This window comes from Salvelinus fontinalis, unplaced genomic scaffold (assembly GCF_029448725.1).
Source record: "Salvelinus fontinalis isolate EN_2023a unplaced genomic scaffold, ASM2944872v1 scaffold_1073, whole genome shotgun sequence".
NCBI lineage: Eukaryota > Metazoa > Chordata > Actinopteri > Salmoniformes > Salmonidae > Salvelinus > Salvelinus fontinalis.
In genome coordinates, this window is record NW_026601282.1 from 36,845 (window position 1) to 58,344 (window position 21,500).

Sequence of the window (21,500 nt, forward strand, 5' to 3'; positions counted from 1 at the left end):
TGTAGAATATTTCTTTTTGATTCTTGTGAATGGCAATAGGACTGATCCAGATAACATGTATTGTATGGTCTGTCTACGATAACGTAGATTTGTGTCCATTCAACCTCATCCCCTGGCAAATTGCTAGAGAGCTGGCTGGTGGACAAGACTCGTGTTGATTGCTACTTTACTGACACCTACTGGTATGTTACAGTACTGAAAATGGCCATCCACAACTACAACATGATGGCTGGCACTGGCTTGTAACAAGAAGCCTTGCGAAACCACACTAACAGACATGTTATAACATGACATTCAACCAACCGTCAGAGCAACCTCCAATCAAATCTAATCCTCTTTTATTCGCATTTACAAAGTAACCTGTTTTACAACAGCATAGAAATTGGAGTCGTTATCCTTCATCAATGTTATTCAGTCACAGAACAAATCGTATATTTTACACACTCTAGCCTATAGTGCTGTGCACTACTTTTGACCAGGACCCCATAGGGTTGTGTTCAAAAGGACACATGATGACAGGGAATAGGCTGTCATTTGGTAGAGCCTGGAGCACCGACAGATCACTGCTGGGTTACATTACAGATTAGAACTATGAACCAACCAGGAACTACTAGAATTCAATGACATCACTTTATTCACACAAACTACTAGAATACATAAACAATCACCAAGACAACACATCCGTTGTATAATACAATTTATTGAATTTATTTTAAGAGGACGGAACATTAGATTAGAATCATTCAAACAGAATAGGGCCCGGTTTCCCAAAAGCATGTTACGGATAAATGACTCGTTAGAACCTTCGTAGGAACATCGTACAATTTCCCGAGCGGTTTCACAAAAACATTTTTATTAACGTTGCACTGGAAAACGCTCGTAAATCTAATACACTACCTCAGACCACTCGGAGAACAGCTAAATGCGTCCGTACATGTTTAAAAAAATATTTTAAATAAACAGATCTCCGGTAAAACATGAACCTAGAATCACATGTGTTTTTCCGTCTGTGACCGCCGATAACATCTGAACAAAGTTGACTACAAATACAAAGTTGCCAATGCCTTTGCAATTTATACAAACAAGCGACGAATACAAATATGCTTCTGATGCAAAACGATGACTGTTTTAAAATATAAACAGTAGGCTCTAGGACCATTTTAATCATATTGAAATACATTTAATGTTCAATCAACTGAATTATATTTTGTTACTTGAAGGCTACTGTCTGAAACTAAACCAATTCACCTTGGTGGTGTGCAGACTGGTTTTATATTATTCTTAACGAATTCACACAAAGCAGAAAAAAATGCAACAATTTGTCTGTGAAACTATATATACACTGCTCAAAAAAATAAAGGGAACACTTAAACAACACAATGTAACTCCAAGTCAATCACACTTCTGTGAAATCAAACTGTCCACTTAGGAAGCAACACTGATTGACAATAAATTTTACATGCTGTTGTGCAAATGGGATAGACAAAAGGTGGAAATTATAGGCAATTAGTAAGACACCCCCAAAAAAGGAATGGTTCTGCAGGTGGTGACCACAGACCACTTCTCAGTTCCTATGCTTCCTGGCTGATGTTTTGGTCACTTTTGAATGCTGGCGGTGCTTTCACACTAGTGGTAGCATGAGACGGAGTCTACAACCCACACAAGTGGCTCAGGTAGTGCAGTTCATCCAGGACGGCACATCAATGCGAGCTGTGGCAAAAAGGTTTGTTGTGTCTGTCAGCGTAGTGTCCAGAGCATGGAGGCGCTACCAGGAGACAGGCCAGTACATCAGGAGACGTGGAGGCGGCCGTAGGAGGGCAACAACCCAGCAGCAGGACCGCTACCTCTGCCTTTGTGCAAGGAGGTGCACTGCCAGAGCCCTGCAAAATGACCTCCAGCATGCCACAAATGTGCATGTGTCAACATATGGTCTCACAAGGGGTCTGAGGATCTCATCTCGGTACCTAATGGCAGTCAGGCTACCTCTGGCGAGCACATGGAGGGCTGTGCAGCCCCACAAAGAAATGCCACCCCACACCATGACTGACCCACCGCCAAACCGGTCATGCTGGAGGATGTTGCAGGCAGCAGAACGTTCTCCACGGCGTCTCCAGACTCTGTCACGTCTGTCACGTGCTCATGTGCTCAGTGTGAACCTGCTTTCATCTGTGAAGAGCACAGGGCGCCAGTGGCGAATTTGCCAATCTTGGTGTTCTCTGGCAAATGCCAAACGTCCTGCACGGTGTTGGGCTGTAAGCACAACCACCACCTGTGGACGTCGGGCCCTCACACCACCCTCATGGAGTCTGTTTCTGAACGTTTGAGCAAACACATGCACATTTGTGGCCTGCTGGAGATGGTACTCTCCTCAGACAGTCTGCTACACCTGCAACGTGGTACTCTCCTCTGACAGTCTGCTACACCTGCAAAGTGGTACTCTCCTCAGACAGTCTGCTACACCTGCAAAGTGGTACTCTCCTCAGACAGTCTGCTACACCTGCAAAGTGGTACTCTCCTCAGACAGTCTGTTATACCTGCAAAGTGGTACTCTCCTCAGACAGTCTGCTACACCTGCAAAGTGGTACTCTCCTCAGACAGTCTGTTATACCTGCAAAGTGGTACTCTCCTCAGACAGTCTGCTACACCTGCAAAGTGGTACTCTCCTCAGACAGTCTGTTATACCTGCAAAGTGGTACTCTCCTCAGACAGTCTGTTATACCTGCAAAGTGGTACTCTCCTCAGACAGTCTGTTACACCTGCAAAGTGGTACTCTCCTCAGACAGTCTGTTACACCTGCAAAGTGGTACTCTCTGAGACAATCTGCTGCACCTGCAAAATGGTACTCTCCTCTGAGACAGTCTGCTACACCTGCAAAGTGGTACTCTCCTCTGAGACAGTCTGCTACACCTGCAAAGTGGTACTCTCCTCTGAGACAGTCTGCTACACCTGCAAAGTGGTACTCTCCTCTCAGGCAGTCTGCTACACCTGCAAAGTGGTAATCCTCTGAGACAGTCTGCTACACCTGCAAAGTGGTACTCTCCTCTCAGGCAGTCTGCTACACCTGCAAAGTGGTACTCTCCTCAGACAGTCTGCTACACCTGCAAAGTGGTAATCCTCTGAGACAGTCTGCTACACCTGCAAAGTGGTACTCTCCTCTGAGACAGCCTGCTACACCTGCAAAGTGGTACTCTCCTCAGACAGTCTGCTACACCTGCAAAGTGGTAATCCTCTGAGACAGTCTGTTACACCTGCAAAGTGGTACTCTCCTCTGACAGTCTGCTACACCTGCAAAGTGGTACTCTCCTTTGAGACAGTCTGCTACACCTGCAAAGTGGTAATCCTCTGAGACAGTCTGTTACACCTGCAAAGTGGTACTCTCCTCAGACAGTCTGCTACACCTGCAAAGTGGTACTCTCCTTTGAGACAGTCTGCTACACCTGGCGGTTCCTGAATAACAGTCTTTATGAACCCATCATAACAGAACCAGTAGAAAGGGAGAATACAGCCTGGTCCAACAATGGGCTGGTTGTTCTCTGAACGTCCTTCTGTAAAAAAAATTGTGAAGAAATAGTTCTTCAAGAAAGATTTTTTTACATTCACAAGCACTTGTGGTAATCTTAGTACAGTAAAACAATGGTTGTCTTCATTGAGTAGCCAAGCTATCGGTCAATCCACAGACATCTTGGATATCTCAGTTACAATCACATGCTTCTGAAACTTCACAAGAGATAAAACTAAGGTGATGAAAATCAAGAGGATTTAGGCTGCTTCTCCATTCAATTAGAATTCTAAAAGTTATTAGTAAGACAAGAGAGATTCAATATCTCCCAGATAAAAGCACAGATTTGCAGGACACAGCCTGTCTGAAAGCATAATATCTCTTATCCACCTTTATGTTTGGATGTTCAGGGAATACAAGATAAATGATACTTAAAGGTTGATTTAAATTGGTAGATAAGTGATTTGGCATTGTTGGGCTCCCGAGCGGCACAGCGGTCTAAGGCACTGCATCTCAGTGCTAGAGGCGTCACTACAGACACCCTGGATTGATTCCAGTCTGTATCACAACCGGCCGTGATTGGGAGTCCCGTAGTGCGGTGCACAATTGGCTCAGTGTCGTCCGGGTTTGGCCCGGTCGGTAGGCTGTCGTTGTAAATAAGAATTTGTTCTTAACTGACTTGCCTAGTTAAATAAATGAGTTGAGAGGAGGAAACAAAAGAAGATGAGGAAGAGGAGAAAGTTGGAGGAAGAGGAGGAGGTGTGGTGAGCTTTAGTGTTAATACTGGAGAAAGGCCTGTCCCAGTCTCCGCTGTCTATGTACCACCAATGTCAATATAAATATCAAAACAGATACCAAACATTAAGAAACTATAAGGAAGAGAAGAGTAACTGCAGTGAAATAAGCCAGGGACCTGTGGAAAGAAGCCCCCTGATCTCCCCGTGTCCGCCAGCAGGGGAGGACACAACACCTCAGCTCGTGCTGTATGGGGTGGACCGAAGGCCGATTCCACCAAGCTCTGGCTCACCCTCAGGTGTCTGAAGGACAAACTGTGGTCCTCTGACAACTTGTTGGTAGGGAAACGGGTGGAGACCCCCCACCAGGTAGTGGCCTTGAGAGCCACGGAAGCCCTGAGGTGGTATGGACAAAATAGTCTCGACCCCAGACAAAGTATCACCCACAACATCTAAGGTCCCGGCCGCCATGGCCTGACAGTGCTGCGGCGCCTAGGGGAGGGATCTCTTCTGGGCCCTGAAGGATGGTGTTAAGGCTGCGAAGGTTCAACTGAGATAGGAACAATAGCACACCTGAACTTGGTTAAAATAATTGTTTAATTCAAAAGTTAATAAATGGCAAATGCAATTTCCGTATATACGGGGTCACTGTGTCATCACGCAGGACAAGACAGAGAACTGATTTGTTCCTGACAAAGATATTATAATATACTCATGACAGAGATAATTCCCGTTTCCGAGCCGGCCTGTCAGAGTAGAGACTGGGCGTGGTTTAGACTCACCCAGCCTATCGTTGGTGTTGGCGCTTAAGCTAGTCACAGCCCCTTAGCGCTCTCTGGTGTCCCGTCGCTGTTGCTGTGTAGATTACGCTCCCTCACCCCAGAGACTGAGGTCAGACAGCTCTGCAACATTGTCTGAGCTATTTGCACCTGTATACAAAGCCCACTGTTCTCGCTCAAGGCTAACCACAGCTTCCCAGCACACTTATCTGAGGCTAACTGTTACTTCCAGCACACACACACAGACACCCAGGCCAACAGTTGCTAATATTCAATCACATGTGTTATAGTATTGGGTTATAGTGCATAACTCAGAACCTCACAGATGTTCTTCGTGTGTATAGTTGATCTGTTATTGTCTATTGTACACCACAGTCAGCAGTCTCCTGATTCACCCCCCTCCCTCTACACCCCTCCTGTGCCTCTCTAAGATTAGCACAGTTTCGGACACACAGAACAGAGCCCTTCTTGCCACACACACACACACACACATTATTGTTCATATATTAGGCCTTGTACATTGTTGCATACACACATATTTCAGGCTGTGGCCTCATGGTTAGGCTATGAGAACTGTTACTCCTGAGAACAAAGACAAATGTCAGGCCTACATGAGTCTTTAGCTTAAACTTTAATTAATGCAAAATCCTTCTAGTTTATAGTTATTTTAGCACGCTAAGCTTAGCAAAACCCCACAATGGGGGCGGAGTTGATTCGGAAGAGCAGGAGGAGGCAAATTTGATAAGGACTCACCCCATTCCTCCACAAAGGAGAGAAGACCGCTTTTTTAATAATGGGATTTTTAAACCGTTTTACATGTCTTTAAAAAGGTATACAGTACTCTTGTTTGAATTATATGTGCACATTTGAAATGGCTTTTACAGATTGGATATTTTTAAAATTAATTATTTCTTAGGTTATTTTATTGTTTTAATAACAACATGTACTTTTAACATATTGTAGCGACCCGCACAGACAGCTGTGTGTTATGTGTTAGGCTAGTAGGTGGTTGTGTTGTACTGACCAGTACACAGTGTTCGCGGGTCCGACATGTCAATCAACCTGCTATCTGCCAATCACGGGAATGCCTGGAATGTTCTGATGCCGGGCATCGTGGTGATTGGCGGAGTGGCGTGGAGGGGGGTTGGGCAGGGGGGTGGAGCATCGGAAGTTAAGACCAGGTTCACCCTTTGTTCTCCCTCTTTCGTCTGGGCTTCACAAGAGAAGGTCACGGTTGGCTTGTGGGCTACGGCCAAACAGTAGCCTGTGTAAAGTTAGGTTAATAAACCGTCAATTCGTAAACTCAAACCTCTGTCTGGATAATTGTTCCTTTATGATCTAGTCAGGTCATTACATTGGTGTCAGAAGTAAAAACGTCGATAAAAGTTAGCCAGCTAGCTAGCTAGCTGACTTCTGTGGCTAGCTACCGTAGGTGAGAACGGGGTTGAAAATGCTTCGAGGGAATCCGAAAGTGAAGGTGGAGGTAGGGGACGATTATGGCCAATGAGGTACGTGTGAATGGACGTCGCTGGGTCTGGCTGAGGAGATCGCCAGGGCGTCGGAGCCCAGAGGCCGCTTGAGGGAGGACATTAGAGTGATGGCGGCTGAAGCGGGCATGAGCGCTTTGTCGACTGCTTCGCGCCGATTCTGGTGGGCGGACCGAAGGTGTGACGTCGACGAGGAATCTGGGGCTCAGGATGTAAACAAACATGGCGGCGCCCAGTTCCCAGCTGCGTCCCTAGCTGTTAAGACCCCGAAGTATTCCGGTAAGGCGGATTGGGAAGCTTTTCATGCTCAGTTTGAACTGTTAGCTCATTTTAGTAGCTACTGGCAGGTGCCCCTCTCCCCAGAGGCCAGAGCCAAAACTGTGTTCTCCACTAACAGGGGACACTGGCAGTTCAAGGTCCTGTGTTTTGGCCTGTGCAACGCTCCAGCTACTTTTGAGCGTTTGATGGACAGGGTGCTGGATGGCATCCCCGACAGCAGTGTCTGGTATACCATATATAAAGGCCTCCTCACAATGGCCTTATCATACAAGGCTCTACAGACAGATTAAAAAATACATAGGCTATTTTTGCGTTGATGATGTATGTATTGCTATTTTTGCGTTGATGATGTATGTATTGAAGTCAAGTGGTTCAACATTCAAGTGTATTTTATTGACAACATAGAACTGCTTGTACAAGGCGACGGTCGGTGGAAGTCTGGCGCCACCAAGTGGACAATTTGTTTTGTTCCCTTGTGGCATCAACGCTTCCTGAGATATTTTATAAAAGATAAAATGTTATGTCAATATTATTGTCTGCAAATTGTTTCTCCCACCCGTATTTGATAGATTATTCCAATTTAGCTGTAAATCTGGTTTTAACTCAATAAGGATTTGTCTAGTTTCCGATTGGAGGGCGGATGAACGCGTGACTTTGTATCCTACCAATGTGTTACATTGTATCAGTGAAAAGTGTCTTTTCCCGACGTTGATCAAATCCCGATCTATGCCACCATTTTTTAACAGCATCATCATCTTTGATATTTGATGTAACGTTTACAGAGCTCATTTTGCTGTAAGCGTTTCCGGATTTGACGTGTCTGAGAACGGCACCTTCCTCCCGAAAGCATTGCGGTATCGCTTCTCGGCCTTTTGGCTAAGATCAAGTGTAGTATCTGTTCTTATCAGTTTAATATCTGATACGTCCCCTATCTGGGGACCATATATTAAATTGATTTTTGGAATAGGGAGATGGAATAGGGGCTTGCTCCGTCCACTCCACGCATCGACCTGGTATTGCAGTACCTCCAGGAACGGTGCACCCCCTGCCGTTGTAAAGAAAAAGCAGACGAAGCCAACCGGATGGTTCGTTTATTATAGTCATGATGGATATTGCTTTTAATTAAGCAAGTCTATGTCACTAGATAGTGTTCAGTCACCCATTTAATCAAAACATTCAAATAGTTTTTGATGCTTTAATGCCGTTTTTATGTGTATAATATGATGTACAAAAATATATATGAGCTGTTTTCAAAGAAAATGCAACAATAAAACTTTTCCATAAGAAAATATATGTTCCCTGGGAGACCAGCCAGGGACCTGTGGAAGAAAACAGGCCCTGATCTCATGTCCGCCAGCAGGGGAAGACCTAACGCTCCAGCTCGTGCTGTTATGGGGTGGGCCGAAGGCCTCCACAAAGCTCTGGCCCACCCTCACGTGTCTGAAGGACGCACTGTGGTCCTCCCGCAACCTGCTGGTAGAGAAACGAGTCCCTCATGGTGTACTCTTGTACTATTTCAATCAGGAAACAACTGTTTTTAACCTACTATTTTATTTGGAACAAGGTTGTCATGTTTCAAAACAGCGTCCATAAGACCTACAGAGCTGTTGCAAAACAGGGAATGGATTTTCAAAATGTAGTTGTCTTTTTAAAACATAAATACATTCATCAAAAGAACACGACTGCTTGCAACAACAAAAAAGATTAACGCGACTATACTTGTCTCTTGTGTCCAAGCGGACAAAACAGGAAGTTAGTTTTGTATTTTAAAAATCCCAGTAGATCTATACATTTTCTTTGCAGTCACTAAAATCATGATGATCAAAATTGGAAGTGCAACTATCCAAAGGTACAGAATTATGGGAAATGACTCATTTTAAGCATATTTCACCAACCAATATTACAAATCAAATTTGATACCTGATTTCAAAAAAAATATTTCAAAAATGAGCAGATTGTGTGCCTGATTCATTCATCAGTACCATCCCAATCCAATTCCATGTATTCAATACATGGCTGGTTTGCTCTTTGTTTTGTCGACTTTCCATTGGCGTACAGAAACACAATCCACAACAGAGCTAAGGAAAGGTGGAGGAACACAAGTTCAAGTGCTTAATTTGAGCCGAATCCTGTCGGAACAAGATCCGGCACCTCTACGTTTTGGACTGTTTCGTTCCGGACCCTATTTGGCCGGATCTGGTACCTCTCGTGGCATGAAAAATAAGTGTCACTTTTTACAATGTAAAGTTCTAATAAACACGAACAAAGTTCATTCGAGTTGCCTCCTCCTTAATTTTTCTCCCCCCCCCCCCCTGTATCTCTCACCAAACTAGAATGAGATTCCCTTTCTAAAATCTCTCTCTGCTCTGATAGACATGAGCCTGCAACTCTCATCTCTCCAGCGTCGCACTTCATCATTCCCCTTATAGAATCATACGAAGGGTTCTGGAGGAGCTGAAGCACGCATGAGAAATTGAAATAAATGTGCCAAAGTTATAGAGTTACTGCTGTCTGTTCAGAAATACATTTAATAATTCAGAATAGCCTACTACACCATGAGAACGCCTAAACGTTTGCCACAGAGGATAAATAGCCTATTGGAGTGTACAATACAAGGCATAGTCTACAGTCGGGGACGCGCGCATAGGCCATCACCAGTGAGTGAGCCGCACATCTTTGGGTGAATCAGTGAAACTGGAAAGCATTTTTAGGACTATAATTTCCTATAGTCTCCACACAACTAGGCGTTGGCTATTGATGGACTCAAGAAGAGGTGGTTTTCATTCATCTCAGTTTGTCAGTGTCAAAGTAGCCTGTCATTTCGCTCATTTCTGAGCTATTATGGTGCTTTCGAGATGAATCGGGAAGTCGGAGCTCTAGAAAGAGGCCAGTAGAAATAGTAGAAATAAAGAAAAACCATTGAATGAGTAGGTGTTCTAAAACTTTTGACAAGTAGTGTACACACACTGTATATTCCGGACTATGACATTGCTCGTTCTGATATTTCTTAATATCTTTCTATTACTTTTTGGTTTATATGTGTATTACTGCACTGTTGGAGCAAGATAAAAGCATCTTTTTTTATATATATATATCTGTGTACGTGACCAATTAACTCTGATTTGATTTGTGTGTCCATCATAAAGGGTGGCAGGTAGCCTAGTGGTTAGTGTTGGGCCAGTAACCGAAAGGTTGACGGTTTGAATACCCGAGCCGACAAGGTGAATAATCTGTTAATGTGCCCTTGCGCAAGGCACTTATAACCCTAATTTGCTCCAGGAGTGCTGTACTATGGCTGACCCTGTAAACTGCACCTTTCCAGTGTATGTGACAAATTGTTTATTATTTTACATTATTTATAAACACATTGTTATGCTCAGCGGTCTAAGGCACTGCACCTCAGTGCTAGAGGCATCACTACAGACCCTGGTTCGATCCTGGGCTGTATCACAACCGGCCGTGATCGGGAGTCCCATAAGGCGGTGCACAATTGCCCCAGGTCAAAAACAACAGTCATCTGACAACTTTATTTCAACAAAATGACATTGGCGTGACTTCATGCACCTCAAAGTGGCAAGAGCCTTTGAAGCACTAGGTGGGTATAGGAAGAAGAAACCTCAAGTATAAAAAGCAAGGCAGGTATAAATGCAATACTTCCAAGTGCACAATAACACCTGCTGGTTCAGGCTCTCTTCCCATTTCCTTCTGAGATCTGCAGAGTTATCATCGTGGACAGGTACGCCCCAGTGGATGACAGATCTGCAGAGTTATCATCGTGGACAGGTACGCCCCAGTGGATGACAGATCTGCAGAGTTATCATCGTGGACAGGTACGCCCCAGTGGATGACAGATCTGCAGTTATCATCGTGGACAGGTACGCCCCAGTGGATGACAGGGTTGGGGTCAATTCTATTTCAATTCAGAAAGTAAATCCAAAAAAAATGTTCCTCATTGAAAAGCATTGCAGATCATTGTAATTTCAGTGTACTTCCTGAACTGAAATGGACTGAAACCTGGTGAATAACGGTAGTCCTATTACCATCCTGACAACAGACTGCATACCCAAGAAAGAACATTGTGACACCGGTGTATGTTTGGATAAAATAATTCCTGGAACATTGTCATGACAACAATATTACAGAACAGGTTGAAATGAGAGGGAAAAAAGAAGAAATATTCATGCATAAAAAACCACTTTCATCAGGCTTTCACGACTCAAACTTCTTACCTCATTTAAAATATAGCATTTTCTTCATACATTACAAACCAATACAACGTGTAGCAAATAACTTATATTGCACAGACATATGAAAATCAAACACTAAAGTGAAGTCAACTGAATAGTGCTGGTGCGGGAACTCTAAAACATTCATCAGTAGCTATGGGAAACGTAGTTCTTTTCACACTGATCTACAATAGAAAAGTCAACTGAATAGTTCTGGTGCGGGAACTCTAAAACGTTCACATGTGGTTCATCAGTAGCTATGGGAAACGTAGTTCTTTTCACACTGATCTACAATAGAAAATGACATTTGAATCATCTAGGCCTATTTTGAACAGTAAAAAGGACTTTGTTGCATAAAATAATTTTAGAAGGAAAATATACTATACAGTAAATAGATCACAAGAATATTCCTCAAAGTTCAAAATGTCTGAAACAATTGCAAAAGAAGTAAGCGCCATGGTGTTAAAGCTGGCAAAGTGGAAATGGCTGAGAGAAAGAAAGGCGAGAGGACAAAGAGAACACAAAGAGAGAGAGTTCACTGCAAGACGCCTGGTACAGTTTATCGATGTAGTGTGAGAGCATATTTCCTCTGAGTGTTTATATTCTATTCATAGCTACGCCGCCCTGTCTGTTCCAAAGCTCCATTGGCTGGCTTGCATATTCTCTTGTATATCTTGGCATTAAGGGAGGCATGTCCTGTGATTCACACGGCCAACATTGGGCAGCAGAATCTTTTATTTATTTATTTTACCAGCGTCGAAGCCCGGCAAACTATCCTACGAAGTTGAGAGATGCAGACACACAATCGCCTCTAAAAAAGGCTTGCATTTAAAAATAAAAAATCTAGTATAAGGGCTGATATTCAAAAAAAAAAAGCCTTTAAGTCAACTGGTACCATCTTCATGTTGTTAGCTGAACCTCAGTCTACATTGAGACTTCCAGGATCTCTCCATGTCTATCTTTAGCCTACCTGCCACTACAAAACAGAAGAAAACATGGTATTAAAGGATGGAATAGACACAGCTCACGCATCTCCTCAAAAAGGGGAAAAGCATACTCGTAGACAAATAAATGACCTGTTGAGAGAAACAGGAAACATTCGAACAACAAGTGGGACGTGGCATAAATAAACCAGATTCAGTCATTCATGTAGTCGGAGACATTAAAACGCCTTTATGTTTTGGCCTACATCCTTTAACTATTCTAGCTCAAAACAAATGACCTATATGATTAATTCATTATTTAAAAATATATATATAAGCCAGCAAAGAATACAAGGTTAGGCCGTCTTGCCTTTCTCAAAGGTGTGCTGATTCGTTAAGAGACTTACCTCCTGAAGTTGCAGGCAGACTGTGACATGACATAATCTGTGTTGAAAATATGAGGACTAACCTTCATCCCTCCTCCTCCTCCTTCTCCAGGCGGAGACGGTCTCATCTCTTGTTTCTCCATCTCCTTATTCTTTTTATTTCTCTCAACTGCTTGGGGGTTTTTGACACCCCTGTAGGTTGTCTAAGAGGAGATGGAGAGGTCAGAATGGCAGCTACAGACACACGGCTCTGTCCCCACTGGAACCCTATTCCCTATATAGTGCACTACTTTAGACCAGAATCCTATAGAACCCTATTCCCTATATAGTGCACTACTTTAGACCAGAACCCTATTCCCTATATAGTGCACTATTTTAGACCAGGGCCCTATAGAACCCTATTCCCTATATAGTGCACTACTTTAGACCAGGGCCCTATAGAACCCTATATATAGTGCACTACTTTAGACCAGGGCCCTATAGAACCCTATTCCCTATTTAGTGCACTACTTTAGACCAGGGCCCTGTAGAACCCTATATATAGTGCACTACTTTAGACCAGGGCCCTATAGAACCCTATTCCCTACATAGTGCACTACTTTAGACCAGGGACCATAGTGTTGACTACACTGTTACAAGTCTAACGTCTCTTATCATGTGTTCAGTTGAAACGAGTTAATTCATCGTCTTCAGTTCACTTCATCGATCTTTTCAGAAATGGGTCTCGCATAATTGAGAGAATTTACAGACAAGAGTTTTACTAGAATACAGGCCTACATGTGCATGTCATGATCTGACTAGAAATATTATGTTGAACGTAATTCTATTTGTACGGTTAAACGCTAGATACAGAAGGGTTGCAAATCAAACAGCTTCCAGAGAGAGGATAGTGCTCGCCATTGAGCAGAGCAGCCAGTTATCAGACTTCCTGAAAGAGGATAGTGCTCGCCATTGGGCAGGGCAGCCAGTTGTCAGACTTCCTGAAAGAGGATAGTGCTCGCCATTGGGCAGGGAAGCCAGTTGTCAGACTTCCTGAGAGACATTCAGTACAGTTCATGCAGACAGATAGCCGTTGCCAGGTCGTCACTAGTTACCACAGCCACAAAGTCATAAACACCACGTATTTCTACAATTGATCTTCTTAAAATATTATGTTAAACCTAACCATAACCACACTGCTAGCCTTATGCCTTAAATTAAGACAACAACAAAAAAATCATGAATTTTACCATTTAGCCAATTTTGACTTTGTGGCTGTGCTATCTAGTGGGAACCCAGTTGCCAGCTGTTTGACACATGCTGGATTATATGCCCTCCAATGTGGCAAGAGGCCTGGTCCCAGATCTGTTTGAGGCATTAAGTTCCAGTATATAGTGTTGTTGTGTCGGGGAAAGCATTTAGCCTGGTTCCCGATCTGTTTGTGCCATCTTGCCAACTCCTGTGGTCAACGGAGTGACAATAACCATTGGACAGCACAAACAGATCTGGAACTAGGGTAAGGAACGTTTAAAATAAAGTTAAGACAGAATGACAAAGTGTGCAGCACCAGAAGTGAGAGGTGGGTCGTGTGGGTGGTGGGAGGAAATACCAGCCGAGTCAAAACATGGAGCTAAGAACACGGTCTTCATACTCACCTCGATGCTTTAGTAGGACCACATGTTTTATGGGTTGGATACAATTGGCTTTGACTGAAGAATTTCTGTATAACAGTAAAAAAAAATACCCACCAGTCTTATGAGGAGCTACTAAACATTATGATTGAAGAGACTTTAGTAGCCTTGCAACAAAGGGTACAAAACACCATAGATTGAATTTCTAGATTGGATTTCTTGGTTCAAGGCTCGTTATAGTCGGCTAACCTTTTCACACTACGGAGCGGAAATCAAGCCGAGCTGCAGTGTGCTGACCTGGTTACACGGCACATCTACCGTACAGATGTAGGATCTTCATTTGAGCCAGTTTGCTACAGCCTGAACATTATCACGCAGCAACAGGATAAGTGAATTATTATGTGTATTATAATTAAATTGATTTTTTTTTTTGTAGGAGTTGATACATTTTTCGTAAGGGAAAAATCGAGTTTGAAATATCACAGTGGAAATTACAAACTTCAGAAGACTTTTTAAATCTCAAATATACTGCAAGTTCTCCTGCAACAGGGTGATCACATTAAGATCCTACATCTGTAGCTGCTGGAACCGTACTGGGAAGGGATTGGAGCCAGCGCAGTAGGGGTTTTCGGTCAGTCAACACGATAGTGGTAAAAGGGATAGGTAATGAGATGCCTTCTCTCTTCTCCCAGCAGACTCCACTCTGTCTCAGGAAGCTCTTCTATACGAATAACAAGACTGGGAGAGTGGTTGGCTGCTGAGATGAACTGGTAGAGTTGGGACAAATAAACCATACCGATCACTTATCACAGGCATTTTGGCAGATATCGTTCATTACGATAAGTAGCCTATAACTAGAGAAATGTGTTTTGAAATTAAATGTTTTCTAATATGACTGATTGTTCATGGAACAATAGATGGCTACAACCATACAACTAGTAGTAGTTTAAAGGATAACATTTTTTTTGTACAAATGGTGGACATTAAATGTTATAAACTTTATCGCATAAATTCAGGCAATTTATCACAATATGGATTTGTGTCCGTATCGCCCAGCTCTACTGACTGTTCAGTGGTTGTCTACAGTACGCCACTTAGAAGACCCTCATCCCAGCTAAATGACTCATGGTACAGTGGTGTACAGGATCCCTGCGGGAACTGACCCCACAACCTCACCACACCCTAATCCAACTGAGCCACACAGGACCACCATGTGTGGGCTATATAGGGCTGGTTTCCTGGACACAAATTAATCCTAGTCCTGGACTGAAAAAAAAAAAAGAATAATTTAACAGTGAATCTCCATGGAAAATGCTTTTCAATCCTGGACTAGGCTTAATCTGTGTCCGGGAAACCAGCCCTTTGCTGTACCAGTGTAAACCTACCGTATATGGTTGTCATAACAACTTGTCCAAAACAGTCATACCTCTTTCTGTCTCTTCTCAGCGGCCTCTGCCAGCTCACGTCTCCTTGTCTCCTGGGAAGGAAGCAGAACATGTTGAGTGGGAGGAAAATTTAAATTAAAAAAGTATAATGTTAAATGAAATTAATGAGGAGAAAAAATATTAAAGTAATGAGAAATGAAGAGCAGAAATCTGAATGGGAACGTATAATTCTTATTGTTTTGGTGTTTATTGGTTACGCTGTTTTATGTTACATTGTTTCATTTTGGAATCCAAATATATGTACAATTTGTTTACGATGTTGACCTGAAACAGACAATTGTGTGTGTGTGTGTGTGTGTATACATACACAGCTGGCAATATATATAAAGTGTAGCTCGCTAGTTACCGGCATCAACCAAGCTAATAATGAACCTAGCTACTGTAACAAGTTACTTACTCGATCTGGTGTGGTGGACAAGTCGTTTCCAGGTCCACCAAGGCACGGTAAGCACATCCCCATACTTGAGCAAGGAAATCAACTTTTTAGTTTGTGTTGAATATTTGTTGGCTACTTGACTAGATTGAGCTAGTTAACGTTAGTTCGTTATATCTAGAAGAACCCACCAGGCAAGGTTAGCAAAAGTGCCAAGTTAGTTACTCTTGTGCACGTCGACAAAGTGGCTACCCACTCTGCTTTTGCTAAATCTACGAGCTAACTAACTATAACCATGGAGGAACAGACCTGAATCACCACGGAAGGGCCAACCTCCAACCATTCTCATCAGCAAGTTTTTCCAACTGTCCAACCAAAACCACTGCCTTGTCTACTTGTATATTCCCAGCAGTCATCTAGAACAGTAGCAGTGGGATGCTCAACTTTACAGCCTTTCAGCCTAACCCAATAAATTAATGTTGTTTTTTACGCCGTAAATCCAAAGGCATCTCACCACTCGGACAGGCTGCACACAACACTGAGGTATACAGACCGGCTGCATAGTGTGTTCTGAATATATTTGTGAACCGCTTTGCGAGCTGAAACACAACCCTTTTGTCGTCTGCCATGTGCGATCGAAGCTGCCGCCCTGTAACTAGGAGTCACCAGCTTGTCGTCAGCAAAACAAAAAAAATAAAAGTACTTCCGTGTTGCGGAATTTGAGAAACTTTCAAAATAAAAGTCCCCCACGTAATATTATATAAAGTGTGAAAAACTTGTATTTATTCATGATATATGAACAACTATTGTCTAAACATTAACAATGATTCATATTTGTTCATATTTAAGTTGCATTTGCATTACATTTGTAAAAAAAAAAATATATATATATATGTTCTAAGGTCAAATAAATGTTCCCAATGCAAATCAACGCAAATGGAATACCTTTTTGCCTATAGAGCAACACATATTCTGGGTGCCACAGTAAAAGTATTATAGGAAATACTCAGGGGTGTCTGTAGAATGTATATATGGAGTCATTTAATGGTGTTCTGAATAATACAGAGTGTTGCCAATATGTATTACATATACAGTGATTTGCATTGTGATCAATGGAATGGGTGGAGAAAGGCCAGCATCATTCTAGGTGTTATTCCGTATGAATCGTTTTTCCTGTAAAGTGCTATATTTGTACCGTATAGTTTCCAAGCACCACATTTAAGCTGTTTGACCACAGTAAAAGTCCAGCAACATTTCCTATGACCTAGCATTTTGTTTAAACCGATTTGTATTCTAGGGACTCTAGTGAGTAGACTGGACGAGGGACTCTAGTGAGTAGACTGGACGAGGGACTCTAGTGAGTAGACTGGACGAGGGACTCTAGTGAGTAGACTGGACTAGGGACTCTAGTGAGTAGACTGGACTAGTGAGTAGACTGGACTAGGGACTCTAGGGAGTAGACTGGACTAGGGACTCTAGGGAGTAGACTGGACGAGGGACTCTAGTGAGTAGACTGGACGAGGGACTCTAGTGAGTAGGCTGGACGAGGGACTCTAGTGAGTAGGCTGGACGAGGGACTCTAGTGAGTAGGCTGGACGAGGGACTCTAGGGAGTAGGCTGGACGAGGGACTCTAGGGAGTAGACTGGACGAGGGACTCTAGGGAGTAGACTGGACTAGGGACTCTAGTGAGTAGACTGGACTAGGGACTCTAGTGAGTAGACTGGACGAGGGACTCTAGTGAGTAGGCTGGACTAGGGATTCTATGGAGTAGACTGGACTAGGGACTCTATGGAGTAGACTGGACTAGGGACTCTAGTGAGTAGACTGGACTAGGGACTCTAGTGAGTAGACTGGACTAGGGACTAGTGAGTAGACTGGACGAGGGACTCTAGTGAGTAGACTGGACTAGGGACTCTAGTGAGTAGACTGGACGAGGGACTCTAGTGAGTAGACTGGACTAGGGACTCTAGTGAGTAGACTGGACTAGGGACTCTAGTGAGTAGACTGGACTAGGGACTCTAGTGAGTAGACTGGACTAGGGACTCTAGTGAGTAGACTGGACTAGGGACTCTAGTGAGTAGACTGGACTAGGGACTCTAGTGAGTAGACTGGACTAGGGACTCTAGTGAGTAGACTGGACTAGGGACTCTAGTGAGTAGACTGGACTAGGGACTCTAGTGAGTAGACTGGACTAGGGACTCTAGTGAGTAGACTGGACTAGGGACTCTAGTGAGTAGACTGGACTAGGGACTCTAGTGAGTAGACTGGACTAGGGACTCTAGTGTGTAGGCTGAACCCTGGTTTTATGGACACACAATCAATAATTTTTCCTGTACAGTGCATTTTGTTTGTGCAGTAGAACAAAAATAGTGACTTTTCTTAAACATTACATTTCAAAATTGCATCCCTTGAACAATAGCACCAGTAAATAAACAATAATCTTACAGTCAGAATAAAATGTTTTTTTATTATTTAAATTTGTATGTATTTGTATTTTTTTTTTTTACCAGTAGGCTATTATTATGTTCTTGACATTAATTTACTTAAACTCCAACCTTTCCTCAATGTGCTAAACCTTATAATATTATCTATCTTATATAATGTAGTCTGTGTCTTTCGTTTAGAATTTTCACACATGTAGTTATATTTTTTACATCATTTTAACATCATGCACTATTCAAAGCTGAAAAAAATAAAAAATCGTTTACACATAGCGTCATACCGCCGACTTTTATTTTGAAGGCAAAATGCCGGGCGTCTATGCAGGTGTTGTGAGATCTGACAATCTGTGTCGAACTGCAAAAAGAAGACTTGGAACACCAGCGTTTTCATGCAGCTGGGATGGTTGTCCAGTAAATGGAATATTATTGATTTCATTATCATAGCCAAAAAAAACGACTCCACTGTCCGTTTTTTTTTTATGTATAGGAAATGTAAACAAATAATGTCTAGTTTCCATAGTTTCTCTCATGGGATGTCATTCCTTTGCTGCATGATTTGGGGTTTAAGAGAGCATAGGAGGGGAATGTGACGTGTTCCTTCAAAATCAATAAAAAGGACATGTATAAATGAAAAAAGTACACTCTTCTCTACTACTGTCGCCTACATGTTATTTACAAAAGTATATCCTGGACAAGATCACTTCAGATGGATAGACTTCACAGCTATGCATCTTTATGTATGTAATCCACTGACATGCAATCAAGAGATCTGTACAGACTTGTATATGTAAATATTCCAGTATATTAGATTATTTGAAATCTAGCCTATGATCATCTCTTTGTCATCTTGGATTAGCCCTGTTCAGTTAAATAGGCGAGCATTTTTTTCCACAGATTTGATTTCACCACTCCACCAATCAATAATCAATAGGCGTTTTATTATGTAATGCTGTCAGACTCATAACCAATCGAATTTCAAAACCCCACCCATGAATACCGCTATGATGAACATGTCAAAGGACAGTGCGTCAGTGTCTATTGGAAGACCATGGTCCGACTCCGTTTCGGGGAACCATATTTAATTTCATGTGTATCAGTTAGCCTAATGACATAGTTTCTCCGAGGTTAGGCTACCGGAATCGCACCATGAATACTCAAATTCCGTTTCATTCGGTGGATCCCGGACTCGAACTCTCCTCAACGCAGACAGGTAGGGCTACCACCAACTTCACTTTTAAAGACTTTCTTTTTGGAATAATTATAAAGGGGTTATCTTCCGTTCATTGGCACGGGGATAGCCTTGTTTGTCTGACATACATTTTCCTAATAAAGCGAATCGACTCTCGGTAGAGTCAACACGTTTCCATTTCTCATGAATTAGATTACAACCGCTATAATTTCTATGATCATAAATTATTCCGGAGGCACAATGGAGCGCCATGCTATGAATTTGACATTTTACGCACTAGCCTAATAATATACAGTACCAGTCAAAAGTTTGGACACACCTACTCATTCATGGGTTTCTCTTGTTTTCTACATTGTAGAATATTAGTGAAGACATCAACACTATGAAATCCCACAAATGGAATTATGTCGTAACCAAAAAAAGTGTTAAACACATCAAAATATATTTTACATTTGAGATTCTTCTAAATAGCCACCCTTTGCCTTGATGACAGCTTTGCACACTCAGCATTCTCTTAACCAACTTCATGAGGGAGTCACCTGGAATGCATTCCAATTAACAGGTGTGCCTTCTTAAAAGTTAATTTGTGGAATTTCTTTCCTTCTTAATGTGTTTGAGCCAATCAGTTGTGTTGTGACAAGGTAGGGGTGGTATACAGAAGCTAGCCCTTTTTGGTAAGAGACCAAGTCCATATTATGTCAAGAAAAGTTCAAATAAGCAAAGAGAAACGACAGTCCATCATTACTTTAAGACATGAAGGTCAGTCAATCTGGAAAATTTGTACAGTCGCAAAAACCATCAAGTGCTATGATGAAACTGTCTCTCATGAGGACCGCCACAGGAAAGGAAGACCCAGAGATAACTCTGCTGCAGAGAATAATTTCATTAAAGTTAACTGCACCTCTGAAATTGCAGCCCAAATAAATGCTTCACAGAGTTCAAGAAACAGAAACATCTCAACATCAACTGTTTAGAGGAGACTGCTTGAATCAGGCCTTCATGGTCAAATTGCTGCAAAGAAACCACTACTAAAGGACACCAATAAGAAGACTAGATTGAGCCAAGAAACACGAGCAATGGACATTAGAGCGGTGGAAATCTGTCCTTTGGTCTGATAAATCCAAATGTGAGATTTTTAGTTCCAAACAACATGTCTTTGTGAGACGCATAGAAGGTGTACGGATGATCTCTGCACGTGTTGCGATACGCCATCCCATATGGTTTACGCTTAGTGGGACTATCATTTGTTTTTCAACAGGACAATGACCCAACACACCTCCAGACTGTGTAAGTGTAACAGTTCCGTAACTACAGACGCTGGGAGATGGGTTGCAAGTACAAGGTGCTGATTTAATAAATAATAGACATGAAACAAAGCAAGAACAGCATCTGGACAAGAGAAACAAAAACAACATCAATGCAGACATGGGAATGAAACTGAGGAAGTGACGGATATTTGACCAAGAAGGAGGGTGATGGAGTGCTGCATCAGATGACCTGGCCTCCACAGTCACCCAACCTCAACCCAATTGGGATGAGTTGGACCGCAGTGTGAAGGAAAAGCAGCCAACAAGTGCTCAGCATATGTGGGAACTCCTTCAAGACTGTAGAAAAAGCATTACAGGTGAAGCTGGTTGAGAGAATGCAAAGAGTGGTTACTTTGATTTGTTTAACACTTTTCTGGTTACTACATGATTCCATATGTGTTATTTCATAGTTGTGATGTCTTCACTACTAACCTACAATGTAGAAATATAGTAAAAATAAAGAAAAACCCTGGAATGAGTAGGTGTGTCCAAATGTTTGACTGGTACTGTACATGCATGTCAATCTATTTCCAATAATAAAAAAATATATAATTTGCCCCTTATTTGACCATGCAAACAGTAATTGGGAAATTGTGTAGACTACATATTTAACCTGTATTTCTCCCCTTAAATATATTCATATGCACTACATTACACTACACAAAATGCAGGGTTGTTTGGATGACTGGTGGTGGCAGGTATTGGGTCAGTCAGTTGGGTTGCTTTCTTCACAAAGAGCATGGTTGGGTTGTTAACGCTAGGTTATTGATGCTGCGTTAATTCTCCCGCCAAATCCAGAAGGTCAAAGTGATGAGGTAAGC

The 21,500-nt window shown here is 42.4% G+C and overlaps 1 protein-coding gene and 1 non-coding gene across 6 annotated transcripts; one reads left to right on the forward strand and one right to left on the reverse strand.

Moving 5' to 3' along the window:
* Positions 1-7,634: 7,634 nt before the first annotated feature.
* On the forward strand, positions 7,635-7,825 carry LOC129848576 (U2 spliceosomal RNA). Its single transcript, XR_008758521.1, has one exon. It is a non-coding gene; the product is annotated as a U2 spliceosomal RNA (small nuclear RNA).
* A 2,461-nt stretch (positions 7,826-10,286) lies between these two features.
* LOC129848573 (small VCP/p97-interacting protein-like) lies at positions 10,287-16,416 on the reverse strand. 5 transcript variants are annotated; one of them, XM_055915741.1, is made up of 5 exons: positions 16,256-16,416; positions 15,766-15,829; positions 15,350-15,400; positions 12,335-12,516; positions 10,287-11,980 (listed from the first exon to the last, which is right to left on the reverse strand). In XM_055915741.1, the coding sequence occupies exons 2-5, from the start codon at positions 15,826-15,828 to the stop codon at positions 11,971-11,973; spliced, it is 306 nt and encodes a 101-aa protein (XP_055771716.1). In that variant the 5' UTR covers position 15,829; positions 16,256-16,416; the 3' UTR covers positions 10,287-11,970. The 5 variants fall into 5 exon arrangements, with proteins under 5 accessions (XP_055771716.1, XP_055771715.1, XP_055771718.1 ...); XM_055915740.1 differs by having other exon boundaries at positions 16,051-16,416; XM_055915743.1 differs by lacking the exon at positions 16,256-16,416 and having other exon boundaries at positions 12,397-12,516; positions 15,766-16,044.
* Positions 16,417-21,500: the final 5,084 nt, after the last annotated feature.